This window comes from Carettochelys insculpta, chromosome 1 (assembly GCF_033958435.1).
Source record: "Carettochelys insculpta isolate YL-2023 chromosome 1, ASM3395843v1, whole genome shotgun sequence".
In the NCBI taxonomy this organism is placed as follows: domain Eukaryota; kingdom Metazoa; phylum Chordata; order Testudines; family Carettochelyidae; genus Carettochelys; species Carettochelys insculpta.
In genome coordinates this window covers 355529636-355542292 of record NC_134137.1, presented here as the reverse complement: position 1 = coordinate 355542292, position 12657 = coordinate 355529636, and the positions used below count along the sequence as shown (strand labels likewise).

General features: G+C 39.7%; 1 protein-coding gene across 1 annotated transcript in view; it reads right to left on the bottom strand.

Moving 5' to 3' along the window:
- Positions 1 to 2459: 2459 nt before the first annotated feature.
- Positions 2460 to 12657, bottom strand: part of RELN (reelin) — a 543431-nt gene continuing 533233 nt past the window's right edge. The window contains exons 63-64 of the mRNA XM_075016845.1: positions 12522 to 12620; positions 2460 to 3567 (exon numbers count right to left, since the gene is read on the bottom strand). Coding sequence (XP_074872946.1) covers positions 3471 to 3567; positions 12522 to 12620 — 196 coding nt within the window. The 3' untranslated portion in view covers positions 2460 to 3470. The remainder of the gene's footprint in view (positions 3568 to 12521; positions 12621 to 12657) is intronic.

Here is a 12657-nt window from a genome sequence, read left to right as displayed (position 1 = left end):
GGAGATGTATCCATGATATGGCTTCTGAGTTAGCCTTTTTAAGGCTAAAAGGGGGGAGTTGTGGAAGCCATCTTATATAGAAGCCATTTCTTGTTTCTGCACATGCACAAGAGCTTGAACTTTTCCTCACCTATTTGGGAATGGCAGGGAGGATGAGCTAAGTGGAATGCATTAATGAACTGTTTGGATTTGGATCTCTTACTCCCTAGTACCTGTTCCTCCTTGCTGACAACAGTTTTCTCTCTGAAAATAATTGATGCTTCTCTGACTAACTGCTTCTGGCTCTGGACTTGTTTGTGTAAGGGTATAAAATACTAGAGTTAGCTGCATCAAGCAGCCTTGCTGCACCTGGTTTTATTGGTGTCCAGTTTGGCTCATCTGTTGCCTTATTGAATTCAATAAAGCTGAATGTTAGCCACCTAAACACAGAAGAATCTTTTGCTTCAACACACTGAGCCATCTCTCCTCTCTATGTTATCATTCAGACATGATTAGGCTGGTCTGGAGGATCATGTTCCAGTTACACTATTTTTGACTATCTGCTTTTTCTTATTCAGGGACACCTGGGCAGGTTTAATGGTGACCTGCTAGTTTTCAACATAATGGAATGGAGAGCTCACTTTTCCTGCAGAAGAGCATCTTACCAAGAGAACATGCCTTTTATTATCAGTGCTACATTGCATCATTTCATGGTAGTGAGGACTGCTAAAGTGGTTGCTTCTCAAAAGATAAAGCAAATTTGGGAAGAAGCACATATACAGTTAGAACAAAAGATTTTACTTGGATTGTTCCAGGAACTCTGGTAGGCTGGACTTTTGATTATTTTTGTATTTTTAAATTAAACTTTTCTTGGACTTATACTCCCCTTGTTTCATTGCAATGGGGCTTTATAAAGACAAGCGAGAACAATAACCTCTGCCACCTTCAAAGCTTTCCATGCCAAGATGTAATATCAATAGATAAGACTAGCGCATTTTATAGCACTGTTGCTATTATATTGCTGGTGATAATGTACTAGATCACTCTTGCTACTCCAATGGCCGTTAATATCAGTGTTTCTCAGTCACACGGGAGAGAAAGAGAGACAGTAAATACACTGAACGTACAGTTCATACAAATTTCTTTGTGTTATATCCATAAAATCAAATTTCAGAAACAGCTTTGTGGAAGGCGGGAAGGGCAAAAGGACATAATTTACTGGGAATCCCCTGTGGCCCTTGACATCCAAAAATGATACATAATGCTTAGATATTACAGTGGTGGGCTTTACATGTGTAACTCATTTGAACCAATTTGCCCAACACAGATACTTATTGAAACCTAATGTCTATGATTTTGAAAAGCATCTGATCCGACTGTATTTGTCTTATTTGGAAGATAATAAATTCATACTCACTTACCGCATCCCCTTATACTATTGTACTAAATTGAAAGTGTTTTTTTCCCCACATAAAAGCAACATGTACTGCATGTTGAAGTGTGATCCATCTGTTGACATACTATGCCAACTAAAATTATCTTAATGAAAAGTATTTTAATATCTTGGATCTGTGTTCAGAAGGCAGGAATTGGGACTTTATATTTTCAGTTCTATAATAAAAAACATTAAACTGTTAGTATACAAATAGTATAAGGCCATGTCTACATGGCCCTTTAGCACAGCTAAATTTTTTCAGGGATAAGGAACTGGTGACAGAGGGGGGTTTAGCTGGCAGAGGCATGTCCACCCAGCCTCTGTACTGCCAGCACCACCCTCTGCCCACAGCGAAATCTCGTGCAGCTATGCTAATTAGCCACATGAGTTTGCAAATGCATCTCCATTTGCAATTTCTAGAACCGTCATTAGCATAGAGCTGCCAGCAGCAGCTCTGTGCTGAAGGGCCATGTAGACATGGCCTTATACTATTTCATAGTATTTTGGTTAGGTTCTCAGCACTCTTTCCATTGATTGGCTCTTTTTTTTTTTCCCAAGTATCTCAAAAAAGAATGGTTCAGTCCATAGTGAAAGACAGTGGGAGTCTAAATTTCTGGGTTTTATTTCCAGTTCTGTCAGTTATTATGTAACTTGGGCTAAATCAAAGTTTTCAATTATAGGTCTAGAGCTAGCCACTAATGGCCTGGTTTTCAGAAGCGTTCAACATCAACATTTTCCATCAAATTGCGTGAGATCAATGTAAATATGGATTTAGTTGCTGAGCTTTACATATTCAATCTTGAAAAATGTTTGTTCTCACACACCTGCTCTCAAGTTTGCTACTTGAGAGGTGTTATGAATTAATGTCTGTTAAGCAGTTTGAGATTCCCAGAGAAAAGATACTACTGAAGCACAATGTACTATATATTACAAAATATTACATGTGTTTGTATGTTATTGTTAGAAGTGAGCAAACCAAATTCCTTACCAAAAAATTAATTTTAGGACACAATGGCCTGAAAATGCTGACATCAAATTTGTTTATCAGCTTTACTTTATTGAAGCATGGATCTTTAGCTTGGTTCACCATATAGTGAAACGTTTCATTTATGATAATAAAGAGTTTAGGGCTATAGGGGCATTATAATGTTGCTGGTGTAGGTACAACTTTATCAGAAGATACAAACATGACCCGCAATAGAAACAAACACCAAATAGAACACCATGAAACGGTCACTTTACAAATCACTTCATTACTACAGACATCAACTGGCAGTTATTTTAAGTAAATCAGTCACAGAGAACTGTTTTACATTTAGACAAGGAACTGGGAACTTCTGTTTGGGGTTTTGTCCACAGTTGCTTAGTAAAAAAGTTTAAATGTCAAGCATTCTTCTTATCCACAAAACAATGCTAACCAACAGACATATCAAAGAGTAAGACAAGGAGATCAACGTCTTTACAACTATTTTTGCCATTATCTTCTTGAGTAGGTACTGCGATTTGATTTATGCATGTTATCAGAGTGTAAATAGCCCAAAATCAGCAGCAAAATATCACATCGTAACAAGTAAGTACAGCGCCAATGTGTCATGTAGAAGAGAATACGGAGAAGACAATGATAACTTAATCATATAAAATATGATACAGAGCTGAAATACAAGTGCTTTTAAATAGCTATGTGAAAAGAATGTTAAATACTGTATTTAATATGTAGATTTTAAACATAAAATCTGGAAAAGTCTTTGTCCTTAAACTTTTTTCCTGTTAAACAGATTAGTTGCTTAACTTCTCATACTGCCACTGTAACTGATATTACAACAGATCACAATTTTCACAGACACATCAACATTAAAACATTTGCCTATGAGAAAATAAGTCACTTCTCATTAGTTCACAGTGCGAAAAAGTGGTGTACACTCTGCCTTGAAAAAGGCTTTTCATTATTCACCAAGCCAGTTGCAGAAAAGTCCTGATACCAGACGCAGTGCTAAGATTTAAAGAATGGAAAGCAACACATCACATGTTGGGAGGAAAATATAAATTTCTCGTTTCTTCATGGGTATTGTCTAAGTGACCTTCGTCTTCTGTTGTAGAAATGCCTGAGCCCATGTTGCCGTGAAAAATTCATCATGTAATTTTGTTTGCGAGTACTGTTAAAATCAAAGGGAAGGGAAGAGGAAAAAAATGTCAGTCTCTTTGCATCCCTTCTGACAGTGCCATCTGAGACCTAAGTACTCCATCCTCTTGTGCCTTACAGTCTTTTCTGACTCTGAAAAGTGATGTAAAATACTACCATTGAGATTTTTATAGCACATTAGCATGATTATAGAAGGCGCAAGGCAGGTGAGATGCAGACCCACTTCGCTTTTGCATACAATTTGGTATTTCAGAACTAGAGCAATTTTGGTGCATATTATATATAAATTCCATTAAACAACTGAGCTGCACTTAAATATAAACATAGCTAAATAATCTAGATTAAAACAGTTAAAATACATATAAATGGCTAATATTTGCTAAAGAAGACTTTTCCACTCCACACAAGCCCTCACCTAGGCTTGGTGTCAGATATGGCCACTTTCAGAGCTACAAGTTTGGAAACAATGAACTAGGAAAAAAGAGTTCTCTACAGCATTTCCTGCAGTGAGGTTGGTTTCTGAGCAGTGTGCCTTTGAATATCTTCATTTGGTGAAAAGTTATAAAATCAATCCAATATATTCTGGTGCAGTTCCACTGAATGAAATCTACTTGCACCAGAGATGTATCGCCATGAGAATCATGACAGTTGAATTCCTAATTGCTGGTAATGCCACAGGCTCTGGAGAAGAACCTTATAACTTTCATTATGATTCACTGCAGTTCTGCTCCTAAATTCAAACTTGCACATAACCCTGAAAAGACTCACTTTGAGGCTACTGGCAATTGTAAACTCGACCATCTATGCTGGTGGAGTGGAACTCTGAAAAACTGCAAAGAACACATCTGGTTTAACTTTGACTGTAATTCTCATTTGCACTTTTGGTATACTATAAATCTACAGGCAAAATCCATTCAAAATTATGAGGATGAAATTATACATCTAGCAAAGAACACAACTATTTCATATTAAGACAGCACTTTTCATGCCTGTTGATCACAAACTACTGCACTAGCCACACACATACATCACTTTAAAGAAACCAGTTTGGGGGTTGGGAGTGGGGCAACCACTGTGGCACAACCCTAGGAGGGCAGGGGATAGATATATTCATCAGAACGCTGGGGTGAAATCCCTGCTTTTAAAAATGAAAAGAAGTTGTCATGTGGAATTTAATGTCCATAGACTGCAGTAAGAACCTCATTTTTAAAGGCCAGGTCTACTCCAGACATTAACATTGATTGTAGATATGCAATTCTAGCTACAGCAATTGCATAGATAGAATCGACTTATCTACAGTTGACTTACCTGGCCGTCCTCACAGAGGGATGTCGACATGCTCTCCCATCGACCTCCCTTCCTCCTCAAAATAGCAGCACAGGTGTCAACTGTCAACCCCAGATAGTTCAATTTCATGCATCCCTATTAGGCGCATGAAATCAAACCTTGGAAGATTGACCCTGACTGGGTCGATCTTCCACACAGTGAAGACATACCCAAAGTCTCATCAGAGAGTTCCATGCAAGCAATTGCACAGAAGAATTTAACTCAGAATGCTAAAAGGGCAGTGTGGACTGTTTCATGCTTTGATGCTGCTCTAGGGAATTTCAAATATTACAATCCTCATGTTTAAGATCATTGTGTTACCCCTTCTAGGCACTACAAAACTATTAATATTCCCTCAAGGCTACCTTGGAAGCCACCTTAGTCCAACATCCACAATCAGACCCTATGTACAACCAACAATACTGATAGTTGCCAGCACAAGAAAATTCAATGATTCAGCAGAATAACAACTATCCACCACAGGATGAACTCTCATAGGACCTGATCCTATCCTTTCTGGAGGGTGTTTCAATGGATCCAGTCCCAAGGACAGAGTCACCCTTGTGGAGGCAAGGAGGTTTGTGTGTGTGCACAGTTTTCATCCCTATGCATCCATGAGGAGCACACTGCACCAGAGAGAAGGAGATTCAGTCTAAGGAATGCCACCATGAGTCCCTGGGATCACTCCATGGAAGGACAGCACTAGGTTCTGGTGGAGTCCATGAAGCTTCTGGCTGGTTTGGCTCTGTCCCCCCAGAGCTGAGCAGCCTGGGAAGTAGTAGGGGTTGCTTCTGATTCCCCAGTGGTGAAAAGGATGCTGGCATCTTGGCCAAGGCAAAGATTTACATCTGTTCCAGCCGGACTTACTGTTGGAAGGCCCACAATCAAGGTAGTGCAGCTAGTCCTATGTTTTGTTATAAAGGTGATGTATGAAATAAAAAGTTGGCAGAAGGTGTCACAATAACTCTCCATTTAGGGAGGCAGGGCAGGGCAGGGCAGTGGGTTTTCATTGTGAATGAAAAGTAAATGTCCAGCTTGAAATCAATTACCCTCTCCCTTCCAAGTGCATAAGCTTATTTTTAGTGAATATGGCTCCTAAGGAAAAAGTTTACATATGTGGTTTTTGAAAATAAGTATGAACCTCCATAGGCAAGGATAGCTTTTACTGTTGTATAAAGAAACTAACTGCATAAAATTGACTTCAAAGTTATGTGCTTTCCAACAACTGAGAATTTAATTTAGCAGGCTACATTAATTTATGTTATAACCATGCCTGCCCAGCTTTTCAAGCCATCCAGGTAGTGATGGGAATGGCTACAATAGAAACTCTTGCATTGTTACAGTGGCCATTATGCCAGAGCATCTTTCATTTAAGAGGTAGTTTTTGTTTAACTTTTGAGTATGAATTCACCTGGCTTTCACTCAGAAAAGGAATTTCTTCACCACAATGATTTATTACAGCTTTACATGAGACTAACAATGATTGGCAAAGCTAACGTTACCTGTGCACCCTTATTTTCCTGCCACCTTATAACCTAAGGCAAATAAAATGTTTTTCAAAAAAATAGCTCAAAGGCTGTCTCCACCCGTGCCACGTCTTCCAGAAGCAGAATGGTAATGATCCGTATGGAAGATGCTAATGAGGTGCAGATGTAAATTTCCCACACCTCATTAGCCTATGGGCACATGATTCAGAGTCCGGAAGAAGAAGTCCCACTGAAGTCAGTACCAAAGCTCCCATTGATTTCAATAAAATCAGTCTTGGAAGCCTATGTCTTTAGCTACTATGGGCCGTGTCTACACGTGCCCCAAACTTCGAAATGGCCACGCAAATGGCCATTTCGAAGTTTACTAATGAAGCACTGAAATGCATATTCAGCGCTTCATTAGCATGCGGGCTGCCGCGGCGCTTCAAAATTGATGCGCCTTGCCGCCGCGCGGCGCGTCCAGACGGGGCTCCTTTTCGAAAGGACGCCGCCTACTTCGAAGTCCCCTTATTCCCATAAGCTCATGCACAGGTAACATAAGCTCATGGGAATAAGGGGACTTCGCAGTAGGCGGCGTCCTTTCGAAAAGGAGCCCCGTCTGGACGCGCCGCGCGGCGGCAAGGCGCATCAATTTTGAAGCGCCGCGGCAGCCCGCATGCTAATGAAGTGCTGAATATGCATTTCAGTGCTTCATTAGTAAACTTCGAAATGGCCATTTGCGTGGCCATTTCAAAGTTTGGGGCACGTGTAGACGTAGCCATGGTGATTAAAAGTACCTAGCTGCCTAACTATGGTAATGTGAAGTGGTGCTGTTATCATAAACAAACCCACCCTACATATATACTTATTGCTATTCTTAGTTACATGGATTTATATCACTGCATATATTAACTGTATATGCCTACAGACAAACAGTGGAAAATTTTGGCTTTCATTCTGTAACTCTAATTTACTGAAAATACTGGGAATTATATCTCAGGTCTAAGAGCCAGATCCTGCAAGCTGCTGAGCATCCTCAGTGCTGACCTACTTCAAGGATGGGAGCACCCAGGAACTCTCAGCTGGGACCCACCATCTACTATGCTCTACTACTCTCATCCTCAGTTACAACTCCCACTGTCTTGACTGAAAGTTGGGTTGGTTGAGGTGCTGAACATCTGCAAACTTTAACTCCTGATGGCACTGAGAACCCCACAGAATCCATCTGTGAGGAACAGCTGCAGCGTTTGGGCCTCTATGAGCCAGCAATGCATGTTTACAGTAAACCCTCGATTTAACGGACTCCAATTTAACAGACTTCTGAAATAATGGATGTTGTCCACCAGTCCCCTCCCCCGAAATAAATGCTGACGACTCATCAGAGCCACTGGAGCCACAGCAGCTGGGGTCACTGGGGCAGCTGGGGCTGCCAGGCTGGAGAAGCTGCCACCAGAGTGGCTGGGCTGCCGGGGCCAGAGAAGCCACAGAGCTGAGTGTGCCAAGAGACATAGGAGGTGGAAGGAGCCAGGCCAGCGTGCAGCTCCTTTCCCAGTAACTGGGAGAGAGAGATGGAGGTGTGAGGGGAAGAATGGGGCAGGAGAGGGAGGAAGGGAAGGGGCATAGGACAGGATTGAGTGATGGGATGGGAAGGTCAGTGCATTATCATACAGTTTAAGCGTTCGGATTTAACGGACTTTCGGCATTAATAGACATGCCTTCCCCCCATTAGTCTGTTAAATGGAGAGTTTACTGTACTTCTTTGAGAGTACAAATGAGGCCGCCCCTTTTCCCACAAAATATCATCATTGACAAAATACAGGGTTAGACATTTTAAAAATACCATAGCTGTACTGCCAACGTATATTTTATATTAATTTAGGGAAAGAACTTACCTTACTCTATTGTAAAACCAATGACAGCAAATAATGAAATACAACACAAATTAGAAAATGCCTTTCAACGCATGCAGCACTGTGATTAGTCATAAAAGCTGGATGAGGTTTAGAGGCAATATAGGACTTTTCCTCTCTTTTGAAAATAAAAATTGAACAAATTATTTCCTGATTTTTGAAACGAACATTTATATTTTTATTTTCTATAAAATCATACACTTTTAAAAGAGATATAGTAAAAGACAATCTTAAAAGCACAGTCTGCATAATAAATTTGGCATAAATCTTGTGGCTATAAAACAATTCTTTAACATTTTAATTGTTCCTTTTGTTTATTATAAATATTTTCAATGTTCTTCAGTGAAATATGTTTCAAAGCATTGCTTTCTGCTGAAGAAATGAAGCAAATGAAAATGTTTTTCCACATGATTAAGTTTTGCTACAGCTAGAAGATATAATTTGTATTTAAATACTGCAAAAGGTAAAAACATTCTTTGCGACATATGCAACACAAAATCCTCAACAAATTATTTGTGCCAAAAAATGTAAGATTATCTAGATAATGAATAGCATGAAGTGATGGTTTATGGAGGGATAATTCTGTGTTTATTATTGCAAAGTTATTCACACACATACACACACACACAAAAGAAATTTTGTGGCTATATCCTACATTTCTTGCACAACTAAAATTCCCAGTGATGTTAATGGGAGTTTTGGGTGCATAAAGAATGAAGGATCAGATGATTAGTTTGCAGTTTATTGCTCTTCAGTTCTGAATACATTTGATCAGAGCTCACTGTTTCTTTATAGACTATGAAGGGACCACCCTGTTTATAAAGAAATGGCTTTTCAAGAATCACATACAAAAAGTGTGTGGTTTTATTGTGCAGCAGACAGACTGAAATTTATGAAGAGAAAAACTGAAGTGCAAATGCAATGCAGAGCTGGACGCAGGCTGTTTTTAGGGTAGAGGTACTCGGGCACAAAATAAGCTTTCTTCTTATAGGAATGGACGGTGCAGGGGGAGGAAATTACTTTTTTATTCTAAGAAGGGCCACATTCATTGATCATGGAAGGAATCTGCCCAAAACTGTCTTCAAAAGTACAGAGAGCAAATATGCTGTATTGACAAACAAATCAAATGAACATTTGATTTAAAGGGAAAGGACAACCTGACAGCATTTTCACTCCCACTTACTACATCCAGCACTATTAAAATAGTCTGACAAATGATCAGCTGGCAAAATCAATTCAACAATATTCAAAATATCTTCTGTATTCACTCTGAGCACTATTTGCAGCTGCCTTACAGGATTAGCAATATTTCTGTTTTATTAATTGAATTATTCAAAGCAATACTACAGATAGGCCCTTGTTTCCAGCCTTCTTTATTGCACACACAGGATTTGCACGCACAGATTAATTGTTTTTCTAAAAACTGGCATATTTGTTTGTGCAATCTATATTGGAAGCAAACAAAAAAAAATTGCCTCTGCAAAAGAGGCTTTCTGGAAATGTGATGCATACAGTGTCTGCTAGTCATAGGACAGTGGCATGTTTGTCTTATTAGGAGTCAATGAAAATGAAAAATAGGTGATAATCCTGTTTAAAATTCAGATATAAACTATGTTCTGGACTCTAAATTAGCATGGAGGCTCAGGAGAAAATTAATTTAAAATCTTTGGCGGGAGAAGAGCCCAAGCATCAAAATAAAATGTTAAGGTCATGTAAATATAAAAATATTCACCAATGCTAGGTGGCCACTAGAGGGCACCATAGGAGGGAATAGGGGATATCTGAGTTGCTGGAAAGCAGAATCAGACCAACACACTTGCTCGCAATGAGTCTCTACTGATCACAACATTCCTGCATGGAGCCACTTGGTCCTAGCCTGCTCCCCTGCTATGTCCCTCACTCCTTCTGAAGCTGGGAATGTTCAGAGGACAGGGAGAGCTTACTAGCAGTACATGCTAGGGGTGAAGAGAAACTAGCATGGAACCTACAGTTGTTCAGTACATTTGAAAATGGGGATACTAAATTGCAGAGATGTAAAGTGATCAGCCCATCATGACACAATGAGGTACCAGCTAAATTCTGACAGGCACATAGGCCTGACAACCTATATCTAACAGCCAATGCAGGGAGAAAAGATTGTTCTCGCTAGTCTGAGTTTGCCCAAAAATCAGAGAGAACCTTCAAAAAGTTCTCAGCAGGAGCAATGGGGAAGAGGAGAAAAGGGCATATGGTCTGCATATGTATCTAATTCCCCTTGAGGACAAAGCAGATGTACTATTTCTGCAGTACATTTTCTAGTGGTTTCTCCAGTCTAGTTGTAAAGTATCTCAGATGAGGGATCTTCCACTAATGTTCCTGGGAGACTTTCCTATAGCATGATGGATCACCCGGTCAGAGAGTTTCTCCTGGTATTCAGCCTAAATTTTCTCCTTCCAAATTCCATCTAATTTTTCCCAATATACTCCATGTTTAGCATAATCAATGTTTCGGTTGCTCTAATTTTTTTTTCAACTACTTTTCTCCTTTTTTCAACTTTAAAGAATATTAAAGCAGATAAGAAGTGGAAATGTTGCATTAGCATCTGCACCCTTCCTCAGTTTATGTGTCCTAAATAATTAGCCTGTTTGCATCATTAGTAATTGAAAGATGTTGAGAATCATCCCCCTCCCTCTGTTCCTTCACTCTTAAGATTAATGTTATGAGGGCAGAGCCCAGCAAGGTGTATAAAAGCAGCAGAGCACATACAACTACTTAGTGTTGGGACAGTTTGGTTTTTGGTTGGGGGTTGGTATGAATGCCATGCAAGCTGGTGCTTCTCAGTGAAAATAGAACAGGGCTAACTAGAGCTCAGGTAATCCAATTTGCTACTGTTACAAAACAATACTTATGGTGCCTCTACTAGTTCAAGTTTAAAGGCAGAAACCTCATTCATATAGTGACTAAGTCTGGATGTTATCCCAAATCTAATTTCTATGCTGATTTTTAAGTTTTTCAATAATAATGAACATTTGAACCTATCTATTGGGAAGACACGCTTCTCTCTGCCAACCACTGTCAGCGATGAGTCCCAGCCCGTCAAGGCACTAGCATTTCAGCTCTACTGGAACTAAATTGTTAAAGAAAAAGCAGATCATCTCTTTGTGATGTAATACAGTAAAAAAGGGTTAACTGAAAGTGACACCCATTTTATTAATGGGAAATCAACATGGTGACAACACTTTACTTGGTAAAATCTTGATAGGGTATGAATATAGAGCTCGGATCATAGGAACCTGATATACTGAACCCTGTTTCTGAACAGTGTCCTTCTTACTAAAAAAAGGAAATGAATATGGCATTAGTTGCTAATGCAATTTTCTGAGCCTGATTCAACAACATTACTCTGCACAAAGAGAAATACAATAGACTACTTTCTATCTTTGAAAGGCTGTTAATCAGCTGTATATGGCATCATAGTTGCTGAACACACACATCCTTTCACGTATCACATGATAAAATATTTCAAAGATCTTAATGACATATCAATACACAAATATTTAAAGATGCTAAAATCCATGCTTCCCTCCTGCACTTCTCCATAATGCGCAATATTCTCCCCCAGTCTGTAACTTTATTTCCTGATTGCCTTAAATGCTGACATTTGCGGTCAGTAGGGAACATAGAGCAAAGAATGATTTTCAGAGAACATTTCTCACTGATTAGCCCTAGACGCACTGAGACCACTGACAAGGGAGAGTGACGTCTCCATGCTCCAGCCTGGGCTGAGAGCTGTCTGGCTTTTAGCTCATGCAGCAGAGCACATGGCTTTAGCCCCTAAGATCACAGGTTCATTCTCTCCTGCCAACCACCTGGGTCTGTCAGCCTTACACTGGGTGTGTCTACACTTGCACTGGGCGTGTCTACACTTGCATTCCTCTTTTGAAAGAGGTATGCAAAAGAAGTAAAATGAAAATGCAAATGAGGTATATATTTGCATATTTGGCACATCATTTGCATATTCTAATTTCAAAAGCGCTTCTTTCAAAAGCAGATGCTGCTCTTTCGAAAGTAAACCCCCTCTTTGAAAGAATCCTTCTCCCCTTTATTTAATGGGAAGCTCTTCTGAAATTAGAATATGCAAATGAGGTGCCATATATGCAAATTGATACCTAATTTGCATGCCTCTTTCAAAAGAGGAATGCAAGTGTGGACGCACCCACTGAGTTTAACATTCATGCCATGCCGAAGGAATTTCAACACTTTTTAAAGACGGAGATGATACTTACAGGACGACTTCTACATGGTCCAAAGCCCACTGATCATGACCTGTTCCGTTGTGACGGGGCTGCCACCAGCGCAGTAAAACTCCTTTCACACGTGCCTCCCTACGGTTACAAAGAGACATACCAGCTAGACTTCCAT